Source organism: Aotus nancymaae, unplaced genomic scaffold (genome assembly GCF_030222135.1).
Source record: "Aotus nancymaae isolate 86718 unplaced genomic scaffold, 86718_ANA_hifiasm-v0.15.2.pri h1tg000067l, whole genome shotgun sequence".
Lineage (NCBI taxonomy): Eukaryota > Metazoa > Chordata > Mammalia > Primates > Aotidae > Aotus > Aotus nancymaae.
The window spans coordinates 6244332-6260332 of record NW_026988482.1 but is presented as its reverse complement, the minus strand read 5'-3'; the positions used below and the strand labels follow the sequence as shown (position 1 = coordinate 6260332).

Genomic DNA, 16001 nt, shown 5'->3' with positions numbered 1-16001 from the left:
ATGAATCTGGAAACCATCATTCTGAGCAAACTGACACAAGAACACAAAATCAAACATTGCATGTTCTCACTCATAGACGGGTGTTGAACAATGGGAACACATGGACACAGGGAGGGGAGCATCACACACTGGGGTCTGTCGGGGGTGTGGGGCCAAGGGAGGGACAGCAGAGGGGTGGGGAGGTCAGGGAGGGATAACATGGGGAGAATGTCAGATTTAGGTGATGGGGGGATGGAGGCAGCAAACCACACTGCCATGTGTATACCTATGCAACAATCCTGCATGATCTGCACATGTACCCCAGAACCTAAAGTACAAAAAAAAAAAAAAAAAGATAACTCAGTGAAAGATAGACAAAGAAAAAAATAAAAATAAAGATAAAAAAAGAAAATAAAGTGTGATTTCATTTTCATAAAGTTTGAAAATAGGCAAAACAAAAACATGTATTTAGCGATGCATATGCAGTAACAGTATACAAAAAGGCAAGAAATTGTCACAAAAACCAGGAAAATGGCTATATGGGGAAGCGGGGAAGAAAGACTGTGATTAGAAAAGAAGACGTGGGAAAAGTCTGAGGTATGGAAATAAAATATTTCTTGTTCAGGACCTAGCATGTTTGCCTTTTAATTTTTTTTATGAAGCAGTACATTTGTTTTATGTCCTTTTTTGACGGCTTTATAAATTTCAAAATATAAAATGTCAACACAATCTAATGAAACCTTTCATATTGAAAAAACCGTTTGAACCAGAGATTCTTCATCTAAGGAAGACTTTTGGGGACCTGTAGATCCCTGCAGCTGTAAACAGAACCGGGTATTTATGTACATGTGCGATACTATGAGGCATACGTCTAAACCTTTCATTAGGTTTTCAAAAAGAGTGTAGAGCCCCAAATGCGTCAAGAACCATTAAACTCTAAACTAAGTGTATCCTGTCAGAAAACTTGAATATGACTTTTTGTTCTACGTATTTAATGTTGATTATATTTACATTATTGAAGACACGGAAGTCCTTCAACGAAAGTTTATACATCTGTCACTGTGGCCTTAAGAGATAGTAAAAAGTTCAAGGTGAAAAAACATGCAGATGTGGGAAAAAAGTAGTCAGCAAAAATAATCATTGTGTAGCAAAAATACTTCTGGCTTCCCCAGCATGATTTTTTTTTTGCTGAGTATCTGTCTGCTCATTGATTGATTTATCATTTTCACATAATGCAGAGATGTGGCTTCATTTTTTATGTCTGGAACCCATGTGCTCAAACCACTGTATAACACAGATGAGGTGAAATGAAAACTGAACCATAATATAACCATGGAGGCTCGAAGAGGAGGATGAAAAAGAATTCTAAACGACTAAAGGGAAAAAATATGAAACACAAAATCAGAGGATGACTTGTTGGGTTATTTTGCCAAGATATATTCATCTTGTTGTTAGGAGGGATGTAACAACATTAAGTAATGTATTCCATGTTCTCAGTCCTGTATACAGCAGTGTGGGAATTACTTCCGACCATATATCTCATGACTGGCTATACCGCCTCTCATGCCAGATATTTCACAAGAAGATGCTATTCACACCTCTGATCTTTCTAAATTTCACAACCTTCAGGAACTAAAAGTATCCACATCACATTCTTTCTTATAATTTTTCTTATCTATAAAAAATGTTCGGCCGGGCGCGGTTGCTCACGCCTATAATCCCAGCACTTTGGGAGGCCAAGGCGGGTGGATCACGAGGTCAAGAGGTCGAGACCATCCTGGTCAATATGGTGAAACCCCGTCTCTACTAAAAACACAAAAATTAGCTGGGCATGGTGGCGCGTGCCTGTAGTCCCAGCTACTGGGAGGCTGAGGCAGGAGAACTGCTTGAACCCAGCAGGCAGAGGTTGCAGTGAGCCGAGATCGCGCCATTGCACTCCAGCCTGGGTAACAACAGCGAAACTCCATCTCAAAAAAAAAAAAAAAAAATGTTCGAACATGTTGAATAACCATATCTTTACTATACTAAATCCATCACCTGACTCTTGCTATGAGAGGAATGAGGGCAACACTATAGTTATGTTATTTCCAAAATGAGGATTACCTCAGCTTAAATGCTATTTCCCAAAGAGGATTACCCCTTTTCTTACTAATTTTTTTTCAATAATTGGAAATAAACATAATAGAATAGATAAAATAACATAAAACATAAAAAGAGGCTGGATGCAGTGGCTTACACCTGTAATCCCAGCACTTTGTGAGGCCGAGGCAGGTGGATCACCTGAGGTCAGGAGTTCAAGATCAGCCTGATTAACATGGTGAAACCCTGTCTCTACTAAAAATACAAAAATTCGCTGGGCGTGGTGGCAGGCCCCTGTAATCCCAGCTACTGGGGAGGCTGAGACAGGAGAATCGCTTGAACCCGGGAGGTGGAGATTGCAGTGAGCCAAGATCACACCACTGCACTCCAGCCTGAGCAACAAGAGTGAAACTCCGTCTCAAAGCAAGAAAAAAAGCAAAGATAAAAAGAACAGATTTCAACCAAACGTTGCTGGTTCTGTTGATTCTGGGGTAAGGAGTATATTATGAACATAAGGAAACTGAAGTAAGAAGTGATTTTTGGGTCCCATTTCAGAACACATTCTGATCACAGCCCTCACCACACAAGCAGTCTATTTGTACATCTAGAAGCATTGTTCCTTAATAAGAACTTTTGTTTCAATAGAAGTGAACACTTGCATCCTCTGTAAAATGGCATGCATCAACAAAATCAGTGAATTAGTTGACCATAGCTAGGTCAGAATCATCATCCTGTTATACAAGGAAGAGAAATACATCAGAGAAAAAACTCACTGCAGTAATTTTTCTAAAAGTCCATTAGATAATTGGAGGGAATGGCACCCACCACATAGTAGGAAAAAGAGACAAGCAGTACTCTCAGAATCATTCTAAGAACTCTGTAAAAACCCACTAATAATAGTTTGTCACTAGCCGACTGAACATGGGCTAGTTTCAGAAGTCATGATGTAATAGATTGCATGTGACACAGACTTTATATGAAAACAAATATGAAGTAGAATAATTACATGAAAAAGACTTCAACCCTACATTAAATCAGCTTAATATGATAGACGCCGTTGCTTAGCTGGCATAAAGTTAATTTGGGTTAAATGACCATTCAGATAGTGAAGTGTGAAAAGTTTAGCAAATCGGTACCTCAATATGATCCATTGCTTTCTGCCACACAGACTGCTTCTCCTCGGCACTGTGTCCAGGAATGGATAAGATATTGTGAATGTAATTGAAGACTTCTTCCTGAAGAGCACAAGACAATATATTTTACTCATCCACTCACTCAAGATTTAGTCACTACCAACTGAACCAGTCTTGGTAAACAGCTATTATTTGAAGATGAAAAATCATTTGGAGATAGTTAACTGATGGAAAACTCTGCCCCCAAAAAGAAAGAGTAATTGTTTAAAATTTAGGATAGACTCTCAGAAGCAACAAATCTGTTCCAGTTAATTTTGGTTTCAATGTGTTAATCTTCGGTGGCCTAGTGAGGGAGTATCACGCTTTGGCTTCTGGGGATCCCCGTCCACATTCCCAGTTTCAGCTCGAACCACTCCCGCCCTTGTCTATTACGCTCCACCTGAACTGATTCTCACTTTATCTGTAAGATCTCTAGGCAGCTCCTTGAACGTGTCAGTTTCCTCCACCTCGCTCCTTTGCATATACAATTGCCATCCTGGAACACTCCTCTTGGCTCTTTCCTTCACTGGCTACTCTGCGTAAGTCAGTTCCCATTATCCTTTAAAGCTGCACTCGGTTTCTCTTCCCTAGCGTTTATCACAATTTGTAATCATATTTGTTTTATTTACTGTCAGTTTCCATCACCAAATAATACATTCCAAAACTGCAAGAACTCTGTTTTAATTATCAATGTATATTTGACTCATACACACGCACAAATATTTCTACTGAACAGTTATTTGTACTCAGTAAGTGGGAAAGCTGAATGAGAAAAAAGGGTAAGCAGTGTCTTGACTCACCTCTCTCAGAGGGTCGTGTAAGTAGCAATCAATAATTTTGTCATATTGGTGTTCTCGTTCATACATGAATTCACAAATTTGATAGCTAGAACGTAAAGGGGAAAACTTCAGTGTACCAAACAGGCAGGTGGTTATTAGCTTATTATTTTTAGACACTTGTTCAGGCACACAGGTTAGTATTAGGAAAAGTGGGCCAGGTGTCCCAGCTCATGCCTATAATCTGAGCGCTTTGGGAGGCTGAGGCAAGAGAATTGCTTGAGACCAGGAGTTTCAGACCAGACTGGACAACATAGCAAGACTCCATCTCTACAAAAAAACGAAGTTAGCCAGGCATGGTAGCATGTGCCTGTCATCCCAGCTACTGCGGAAGCTGAGGCTGGAGGACTGCTTGAGCCCTAGAGGTAAGGCTGCAGTGAGCAATGACTGTACCACCGCATTCCAGCCTGGTCAACAGAGGGAGACCTTGTCTCAAAAAAAAAGAAAAGTTAGTGTAGTAGATGTGATTTCTACTGTTAGATAAAGTTATATTAAATGTCTAAGAGAGATGAGTATCTGCTATTTCTTTAACTTCAGGTTTAAGAGTCTGCTAAATACTATGTTTATAAGAAATTTCAAGGCTGAATACAAAAGAAATGCTAAAGCAATAATGTATCACATGAGAAATAGTCAGCATGTTAGATATTGATAATTTACAAAAATTTTACATAAAGTTCCTCTGTTCAGAATTACATGTTGAATAAAACCTACAACATACTAGGTAAGTAGCAGTGTGATATTATATCTAATTGGCTATGCCAAATATTGCAGTGTCTCTAATAAATCTAAGATAACCATAAAAAATTTATGAAACATGGAAATATTTTTTAAAAAACTAAAACAATAAAACACCGTAAGACTGCTATTCTACTTCTACGTTTAAACAATTGTACAACCACTTCAAATATGCCCTATCAATTTCTGCAAATTTTACTAATTTCTAGAATTCAATTAAAAGGCAAAAATTTTCACACTTACCTTGTTGTTATTTGTATAATCTTTCCTAATTAAAAAAGCAGCAATGCCTCAGTAAACTGGGCTTTAAGTCAGAGAAATGTATTTATTATTTCTATGGAAAACTAATATATAGTTTCAAAACAACTTACAACTCAGCTTTTTCTGCCATACGGATGAGTCGACTCTCTTCAAATTGAACTATGCCTCCAGCCTGCAGCAATTCTAAAAGGACCTGAACATTTAAAACAAATGAGTAAAAACACTTGAGAATTTACGCTCTTTAAGACCACATTCAGCCATGCAGACTATAACTTCTGTTTTTTTCTTTTTAGTTGATGACGTTTTGGCTTGCTGTCACATATGGAAGGGGTTAGACTGACATTATAAATGTGATCATACTGCACTTAAGTCCTATAAAAAGATAAATGGCTCTGCTTTCCAAACATGTAAAGAACACCACAGTGTTTGCAAACAAAGCCCTGTTAGACACTGAACTGACTCTCTGCTAAGCTAAAATGTCTGTATACTTCCTTTCAAAAAGTGAACTTTTGTCTCACTTTTATGTCTTATGGTTCTTTACAATCTGTTTATCCACAGGTGGTATCCATGTTTATATGTTAATTCTTAAAAATTAAATATTGGGGCTTTTCATAGCAGCACTATGCAAAATAGCCGAAGGGTGGGGACAACCCACATGTCCGTCAGCGGATGAATGACTAAACAAGACGCGGTATGCGCAGACCACGGAGTACATTCAGCGGGAAGAAAACCTGACACACGCACGCTGTGGCGTGGATGAACCCTGAACACATCATGCCAAGTGAAATAAGCTAAACGCAAAAGAACAAATACTGTATGAGTGCACTTATGCGAGGTACCTAAAGTTGTAAAATTCAGAGAGACTGGTAGTTACTAAGGGCTGGGGAGGAGAAAATAGGGAGTGGACGATTTAACTGGGATGGCAGTTCGGTTTGGGAAGATTTTCTGGGGATGGATGGTGATGGTGACTGCACAACAATGTGAACATCAATGGTGCATACACTTAAAAATGGTTAAGATGGTAGATTATGTGTTATGTCTATCTGGCCACAATAAAAAGCAAACACAAATATTGTGGCTCATATAATTAACTTTTACCACACTAAGCAGCTCAAATGAGAGGGCCCACATTACTATTTGTATTCAATGTACTTTAAGAGATAACCAAAACTTTACCAGCTGTTCTTCTTCCTAGGATACTCTGCAGCAGTCACCGGGCCACAGCTGTGCAGACAAAGGGGTCACTGTTGCTATCTGATAGCCTCAACTTCCCAGCTGGGCACAGTTACCACGGTGCCGCAGACCCGTCCTTCAGCATGGCTCCCATACTACTTACTTTTACTAGTTTACTTACCTGACAAAATCTGGCTATCAACACAAAATGGGTTGACTCTCTTAGTGCCCACAATTATGGTGGGTATGCTTTTCAAAGAATCCTACTCCTGAAGGGAACCTCAAGAAAGTGGCATGAATAGAAAGAAGGGGTAATCAGTTACCATCTCGCACTAATGAGTGGAGGGACAGCTGGATTCCGGTGTCCAGAATGGTCAGCCCTAATGAGGTGGGGTTTTGGGGCACGCTTAAGAGTTAGGTACGTCAACACTCAGGAGCCTGCAGCCTTTTTGTGTTAGGACCACAGCAGCCAACGGAATGCAGGGTACACGAAGTCCTAACTGTTGCTACGTCATAAGGAGAGATGAAGTCGTTTCTCTGATGTCACGGTAGGTGCAAGACAGATCTGGTCTACCTGGGAATTCAGTTTGACATAAGCTCCTTGTACACGTACCTCTAACAACCAACCAGTCTATTATCTGGTCCCCACTGACTTCACCTTTGTATTAGAGTTTGGCACAAGTCACTGCCCCTTGTGTGTAGCGAGGTCTAGCACAGAAGAGTTCCTTCTGGTTTACTCTTGTTTCCTATTTAGTAGCAAAAAGAGTTCTAGTGGTTCATACCTGCTGTCTTTCAGAATGTCGGGAGTCATCGTCAGGACTACAGAGGAATTCAAGGACCTGGCCAAAGAAAAAGTAAAGCATGCAGACATTAGTACTCTCACAATAAAAATAATAACCACCCTTTCAAATAACCAACCCATTCACACTCAGCCATAACAAATACCACAGGTGCAGAGTACCTTCCCAGCTGATTAGCCTAGTACATGTAACATCAGGCTCAGGTATGCCAACAATTTAACACGTGCCTTACATACGTATTTCTTTACTCTTTAGAAACATAACTGTAAGAGGCTGGGCGCACTGGTTCACACCTGCAATCCCAGCACTTCTGGAGGCCGAGGAGGGCGGATCACTTGAGGTCAGGAGTTCAAGACCAGCCTGGCCAACATGGTGAAACCACGTCTCTACTAAAAATACAAGAAATTAGCCAGGTGTGGTGGCGTGCACCTGTAATTCCAGCTACTCTGGAGGCTGAGGCAGAAGAACCACTTGAACCCAGGAGGCAGAGGTTGCAGTGAGCCGAGATTGCGCCACTTCACTCCAGCCTGGGTGACAGAGCCAGATTCTATCTCAAAAAAAAAAAAAAAAAAGAGAGAGAGAGAGAAAAGAAACATAGCTATAAGAAACACAGATATAAGGCAGTGTTGTCTACACACACACACACACACACACACACACACACACACCCCTCTTAACTTTAAGTTTCCTGTAAGATACCACGGACCTAGCAAAGCATGGACTTAGGAGTCAGGCCACCTGAATTTGGATACTAACCCTATTAAGACTTAATATTTGCTGCTAATAACAACACTTACTAAGTATGACCTTAGATGAATGACTCAATCTCTCCAGGCTTTCGCTTCCTCATCTATAAAAGGAGGATAACTGCCCCTGCTTTCCAGCTGTTGAGAGGACTAAGGTAACACACACACATAAAGCTTTGGAACAACGTCTGCCATTCTGAAGTGCTCAGAAAATGCTAGTCATCTTTAGATACTTTCTCCAGACAAAAAGTATTTTCTTTGCCACCTGTGGAAACATAGGAGCTATTTAAGTGGGCTTACAAGACGCCTGCAAAGTCATCTGTAGGTAAATTGAGATTTTGGAAAAGTAATCTCTTCTCCAGATGATGGTCCTAATAGTCTTACTACCAGAGAGATGGGGGAGATTCTTAAATTGGAAAACTCTTGAGCAAAGAATTCCAGGCAATTCAGAACAACAGAATAATTCAAAGAACACAATCTCTATAAACCAATCTCCACAAACACACCCACACACCCATATACACACACACCCCTAATTTACATCCAAAACCTGAACAGGCCTCTCCTTGAGAAGACATTTACCCAACAGTCTGTCACATCAAGAAACAGTGTAATCCAGGGAACTGTGCACAATAAATAGAAAAAAAGCTTTTCGTTTTCACTGCTAGACACTTACCTGATCAAAAAGTGTTCTGTTTACAAACAAGGTGTTGTCAGGCTTTGCAAGCTGCCGAGCAAGGAAGGTAAAGAGACATCCTACTTGTGAGGGGGTGAAGTCTGAATTCTCCACCATAACCTGAGGAGCAAAGGAGACCATTTATTCAATACACCATCTGGTGTGATGCAAAAGCATACAATTAGAAGAGGGGACAGCCTCATTACTGAAGACTTGTAAAAAGATTCTTTTACTGACCGTGCAACAATTGAATTTAATGCCATTTAGAAGCAGCACAACTATTTGCATACTCTGAAAATATTTCAGTGATTTTTGGCATATTTCTAGCACAATCTGGATGAGAACTGAATTGATAAGGAGGTAGAGATGTAAACTATAATATTTCAAAGAAATATTAATCATGTTTCCCTCAGGAATTCTTCAAGAATCATTCGACAATTATTATCTTTTTTGAGACGGAGTCTCGCTCTGTTGCCCAAGCTGGAGTGCGATGGCGCAGTTTTGGCTCATTGCAACCGCTGCCTCTCGAGTTCAAGTGATCCTCCCACGTCAGCCTCCCAAGTGGCTGGAACTACAGGCATGCGCCACCATGCCCGGCTAATTTTTATATTTCTAGTATAGACAAAGTTTCACCACATTGGCCAGGCTGGCATTGTACAATTAAATTTAAATAGTTCTACTAAAAATCTGTCGATCAACAAGGGAAGAAGAGAGTTGCTTTGAGGTTTGAGTGTGAGATAACTGAGAATGAGTATCCCAGAGAAGTCAGCTATCACACAGATACACAGATCAATGAAGGGAACGGCTTCCGCCCTGTATCAAGCAGTTCCTTGAACACATGGTTTTGTTTAACAGGCTTTTTTTTTTTTTTTTTTTAGAGAAGGGGTTTCGTGATCTGCCTGCCTCGGCCTCCCAAAGTGCTGGACAGGCGTGAGCCACCATGCCCGGCCCAACAGGCTTTTTATAATCACACACAGTTAAAAGCATAGTCATTCCTCTGGCTTTAACTCAGCTCTCATTTCCTAAGTACTCACTATATGTAAGATGCCATAAGTGTCTTTAATTAGGAACAAGAAAGAAAAGACAGACAGACACATCTTAAATAAAAGGCGTAACGTAACGACTGCTATTATAAAGGCACAAATGATTAAAGAAGCACAGTGGAAAATGTTAATTCAACTGGTTGGAGAGGGAATTTGAAAAGAAATGAGCAAAACAGCTTTTACGCTAAGTTTTGAAGCCCATGCAGAAATTGTGACAAAGGGAAATGTCAACAGAGAAGGCAAACCCGGTGAAGAGAAGAGTGAGAGCAAAACCATGGACACAGAAAAACATGTTTGTTAGGGGAGCCACAATATTCGGCAGAATGCAGCAGCATCCAGGAAGAGCGAAACATTAGATTAAATGGGAAGCTCGGGTCTCAAACGTCATCCTAAGGAGTCCGGCATATTATACAGAACACTGGGAGCTACTAAAGGTGTCCCACCAGGGGAGCTGATCAGGACCAGTACTGTGCTTAGGAAAATTATCCTGTCAGCAGTGCGTGGGACGAAGTTAACAGAAGAAAGAAACAGGAGGCATGGAGGGCAAGATACAAGTGACTGCAGGGGTCTAAGGGAGAGACCAAAGGGCTGTGACCTAGGGCAGTGATCATGAAAACGGAAGGCAGAGGGGGGACAGGACAAGTATTCCTGTGCGTGGAAACGTGGTTAAAGGAGCAATTAAAAGGACAGATTTTGAGCCTGATTGGCAGCGGGAGAATGATGCCATTAACGGAGAGAATGCAGAAGTGTGGGAGGGGAGACCGCGTACTGCTTCGGGTGAGCTGAATTCACAGGGCAGCTCTATCTACAACGAATCAGGGTATTCGTTATTAAAAAGTTTCAAGTCCCCTCCTTCCATCCTCCATTCAGAGATAAAGTATCAGGTTTCTCCCATTAGACAACACTCCCTAGCTTTTGATCTCTTTCTTCTCACATCCCTTTATTTTGCCCTTTCTGCTGTTAGTCCAGTAACCACCATGTGTCAAGTATATACTCATTATAAGAATGTGTGCGTATTTCAAGTTATAAAAACTTTCTCTCATATATACATACGCTTATTATATACACAGAATTCCCTCAGCACCTCAGCAAGTGTGTAACTGGTTATTATCCTACAAAAGGCCCTTTCCTTCCTTCTTCTCTAGCCTGTTTCCGAGACCATGCTTACACATTTTCTGGGCAATCTTGTAAAAAGTCACAAATTAACAGACGTTTCCCTTTCTGTCGGCAGCCGTTCGGCACACACGGTGACGCCCACTGGCCTGTTCTCTGGTCACTGCCTGTATCCCTCCTCTCCCGGGCTCCCTCACAAGCACCCTTTAACCAGCGAGCACATCTCTAGCACTAGAAATGAGACAAATAATCCCAAAAGCTCATTCTTCACTGACCCAAGGTAAACGCTATCAAGACAACAGACAAGAAAGGCAAGTCACCGCAGGAACAGTCCAGTACTTATGCAGCTTTCTCTGCATTTGGATCCTTCTTCCAACTTAGTACAGTTTTCCATTGAAATGATGATTTAACCAACTCCCACTGACCTGACATCTACTGGGTTACAGGCACTGAGCTGGATCTGTTCTAGGCATGAGAAAACAATGACCAAAATAGTGGTAATAAAAATAATAATTAGAATAATCCTCACACTCTCTACCCTCAGGAAGCTCACGTCTCGATAAGATAGATAAGAAAATACGTAAACATGACAACACAGTGTGCTAACTGAACGGAGAGCGTTGCCTGAGCACAGACAAGGAGCAACCAATCAACCTAGATGAGCGGGAGAGCGTTCAAACGAGTTTCTCCCAGATGATGTTTCAGTTAAGTCTTGAAAAATGATTAGAAACTTGCCAGTGAGCGAAAAGAAAGGAAAAGGCATGACAGACTGAAAGGAAACCCTTGCAAAGAACATAAAGCATGAACACGCCACAGAGAGTCTAGTGAATTCTAATAATTTAATATGGTTGAGGGTACCTAATACAAGGTGTGTGGGGTGGGATGATGAGGCGGATGAGAGAGGGGAGCAGTTACAGACACCCAGTCAGGACCAGAAAATACAGAGGGATCTGGGATGCTCCACAGTGTAAATGGGCATGGCAGAAATTATTACTCATGCTCCAACATCTAGTCTTCCCTCCTAACTTAGAAACAGAACTCCTCAAGGCTGGACGTGGTGGCTCACACCTATAATCCAGCACTTTGTGAGGCTGAGGCGGGCACGCTACCTAAGGTCAGGAGCTTGAGACCAGCCTGGCCAACATAGTGAAACCCTGTCTCTACTAAAAATACAAAAATTAGCCAGGTGTGGTGGCAGGTGCCTATAATCCCAGCTACTCGGGAGGCTGAGGCAGGAGAAGCACTTGAACACAGAGGTGGAGGTTGCAGTGAGCTGAGATCGTGCCACTGTATCGCAAGTACATATACGCCCATCTAGCCTGGGCAACAGAGCAAGACGGATGGATGGATGGATGGATGGATGGATGTAACGGAGGGAGAGAAGAATGGAGGGAGGGAGGAAGGAAGGAGAAAGGAAGAAAGGATGAAAGAAAACAAACTCCTCATGCTTAGTAAGCACGTGGTTACCAAGAATACAGACTCTGTTTTAGTCTCCCCCACCAACTAAGAGGCCTTACATCTAAGTTCTTGGAAATATGGTATAAGCAATATGGTATATACAGTAAGAATTGTATTACACAGTTTTTAAGAAGTGTCCTTAAGGAGAGGGAACATTTTCCTCCTCTCTTTCTACATTCAGGCTGGCTAGAATGCAGAGGTAATGGCAGGAGCCTGAGCAGCCATTCTGGGCAGAAAGACAGAAATCATGAACTAAGTGTCATGCTAAGACAGAAGGAATCTACATCCCTGATAAGTTTATGAAGTTGCTCTACTAGACCAGATTGCATACTTTCAGACTTCTATGAGAAAAATTAATTCCCATCACAATGAAACTATTGTTATTTTGAGTTTTCTCTCACAGCAGAACTTAATTCCAAATGACCAATAGGAAGCCACAGAAGAATATTAAGTAGAAGAGAGGCAAGATCACAAATTAAAGGAGGACAAGACTGAGAATAAGGAGACCACTTAGAAAGGTATTTTGGAAATCTAGGTGAAAATTCTCCATACTAGCCACCTGAATCAAACTGGCATTATCTGACAGGTTAACAATCCTATTCTCATAATCATCACTACCTGCCTTACAAGGTTAAATTAATATTAATTGATAGCTCAAAAGAAATAATGTATATAAACACGCTTTGGAAATTATAAAGAACTATTATAAATGTAAGATATTGATGTTATGCACAATCAGAAAACACTTTAATTCTAGTCTCTTGTCCAAAATAATTCAAGATTGAAAGAAAGAAACCTCCATTTCACAGCCAAATTAACAAAATGCAAACTCTAAGCTTTCAACTCCAAGAGGAACCTGGCCTGCCTGAAGTCATACAGATGGAAAAGAAAAGACCCGCTCCCTGCATTCATTCAGTAGCAGCAGCAGACCTCTCAAAATAGCTTTCTGCTGAATCTAATTAGATTTGTAAGGGGACGATCATTTCTGTGTGCCTCAAATCATTCTGAGATGTCACCTGGCATCTCAGTGCCATGACAGAACATGGCGCTACCTTAGCAACAAAGTGAAGCTGGCATGACACACGGGAAGATCCTTCACAGTAAGTGTTTTCTCAAACACTCTGGGTCAGTCTCTATGATTACGCGCAATCACACTAACATAGCAATTATCACCATATGCCTTTCTCACATAGTGCTCTCCGTTCTGGCGCCCAGTCTAAAGCCAACATACACTAAACACTTTTAACAATAAATGATTAGCACTTAATTCAGCTCTTAAGGACAAGGACACCATAATAAAATTTTAAGATATGATTCCAACATGCCACTTAACAAGATTATTTTATAACCTGCTATAAAACAACTCAACAATCTACTCACTTTCAACAAAATATCCACAATTCGCTGTTGATACTCCACAGCTTGCTTGTCATTTTTAAAATCTTCGAAAGTCTAAAAGGGAGAAGTAAATTTTTAAAAGTAATTATTGTTTGCACGTTGTAAAAGAAAACAAGCTATTAAATTCTTGTTAATAAAATCCTAATTTCCCAAATAAGGTAACTATTCCTCATCAGATTTTTTCTTATATGCCTTTTGTGACATTATTTTTAGTGAGTCAAATAGAAAGCTATGTCATTTAATAATGCACAGTATTCTGAGACTTAAAAAAATCACAAATAAGTATAAAAATTTGAGAAAGGAAGGCAAAGTCCATAAGCAAAAAAAAAAAAAAAAAAAAAAAAAAGAGAGAGAGAACACTAATGGAAACAGGTAATTTGGGAACAAAAGTTTGAGAACAGAAGGATAAAATACTGCATGTTCAGCCATCATTCAGTCTATGTTATTTGGAAATAACTAAGACACAGTTTATTAACTGTCATGAAGAATAACTTTCATAATTTCCATGACAATTAAGAAAAATGATTTCCAAAGATAGGCATTTTTTAAACATGATTATGGTTAAAAAAAAGTTAAAATTCTCAAGCCTACTTACTATTCTCAAAACACTGCCAACTACAGCAAGTTTTATTTTATGTACCTGATCAAGCAGAGCCAAAATACTTTGAACATAACATGCATCAAAATCGATTACAATATCAGATTCTGTTTGTCAGTATATGATAACAGCATGTCATAAAAAACCTGGTACCTACAGTATATACGAAGAAACGGAGACTGTGTCCACTATCAAAAAGTTAAAATGAAAGACCTATGATCTTTCCTATGGTTTCCACTTAGCTCATTTGATTCTAAGAAATGTTAAGATGCACACAGCATTAATTTATTGCTATTTTCTTGTGACAAGAAAATGAACTACATATTGTCACCACAGATTAAAAATAAAAAGAAATTTCATGGCCATGAACTTTCAAGACTGCATCATAGTCCTGTTCAAATAAGAGCAGTTACTGTTCTTCAAATGGGCCTGAACTTCCCCCCACTTCTCCAAAGCACCTTTGTTCATGCTGTTCTCTTATTAGCATGTCCTTCCCTTCCTTCTGTTTGATGCACAAAAAATAAAATATTCTTGACTTTTTTTCCAACTAGTCTGCTTTACTGCCAGGTAGTTGGGAAGCGCTGAAACAAGTCACCAAGGAGACTGTAGGAACTCTTACTGTGAAGGGCTCAAATAGAAGTTATTTTGATATATATGAAGGTTGGATATGACCCTGACTGAAGACGGGAAGACAGACCACAAGGTCTCTGTCAGTTCTATCTTCAGATTCATGAGAACAGCAAACACGCAAGTACATATACGCCCATCCCTGCCTGCTAAAGTGAGATGTCACTCTGCAGGTAAGGGGAAGGCACCGTCTGCTAATACAAGTACTACATTCAACTAAAATACCAGACCATGGAGAATTAACACATGCTTTTAAAACTACAGCAGTGACAGCTGGTCAAAAAGAACTTTCTTAACCATTTTCCTTTCGGCAGCATGTAGTCACTCCTTTGAAACAGATACTGATAGTTGGATTCTGTGAACATAATTAAGTGGTTATATACTACAGTGTGAATATTATGATACACTTAATGACTATCCTGGTGGTAGTTAACATCTGCCACCAAAATGGCACATTGTTAGGTCATTATCGTCCCACAAAGATGCTTCTAATTATGGATGCTTACTAGAGGAATAATATGCAAAGAGGTCCTGATGGAGAATTACAGTTTCTGTACAAAGGTAGGTCTAAAACTCAAGTTCAAAGTTATCTGTGAATTTGGGCATAAAAACTTCTTTCTGTAGTACTTCAAAAATTATTATGGCGTTTCTGTAAAATAACGATAGCAAGCCACCTCCTAATCCAGGGGTCAACACTCTCTGTAAAGAGCCAGACAGTGAATATTTCTGGTTTTTGGGGCTACATGTGGTCTCTATCACAGATTCTTGTTCTTTAAGAGGCTGACTCGCCTCTTAAAATACCTTTCAAATCCTTTACATTTTGGTATCCCCACTATCAATGCCCTAATTCAAGCCACTATTATGTTCTATTTAGATTACTACAAAATTTGCTAACAGATCTCCCTGCCTCCATGTTACCTCATTTCAATCCATTTGCATGCTCCCAAATTCAGGTAGAAAACCTAATTACCAATGTGATGGTATTAGGAGGTAAGCCTCTTGGAGGTATGCCTAGACCAACAGAATCTGCCAGCACCTTGGTCTTGGACCTCCCAGCCTCTAGAACTGTGAGAAATACATCTCTGTTGCTTATGAGCCACCCATTCCACGGCACTTCGTTATAGCACCCCAAACTGTCTAAGGCACAAGAGTCAGAGGGAATCTTTTTTAAAGTACAGAATCAATATATTTTCCATCCAAAAAGGCTTCGATAGCTACTCACTGCTGTAATACAAGGTCCAAATTTTGGCCAGGAGCTGTGGCTTATGCCTGTAATCTCAGCACTTTGGGAGGCCAAGGCAGGCGGA

General features: G+C 40.2%; 1 protein-coding gene across 9 annotated transcripts in view; it reads right to left on the bottom strand.

Annotated features, from left to right (window-relative positions):
• Positions 1-16001, bottom strand: part of VPS8 (VPS8 subunit of CORVET complex) — a 353273-nt gene that overhangs the window by 127478 nt on the left and 209794 nt on the right. For all 9 annotated transcript variants that reach the window (XM_064366881.1, XM_064366879.1, XM_021674475.2 and 6 more), the window contains 6 exons: positions 13452-13523; positions 8458-8577; positions 7018-7074; positions 5173-5255; positions 4031-4115; positions 3195-3293 (listed from right to left, as the gene is read on the bottom strand). In XM_064366881.1, coding sequence (XP_064222951.1) covers positions 3195-3293; positions 4031-4115; positions 5173-5255; positions 7018-7074; positions 8458-8577; positions 13452-13523 — 516 coding nt within the window. The remainder of the gene's footprint in view (positions 1-3194; positions 3294-4030; positions 4116-5172; positions 5256-7017; positions 7075-8457; positions 8578-13451; positions 13524-16001) is intronic.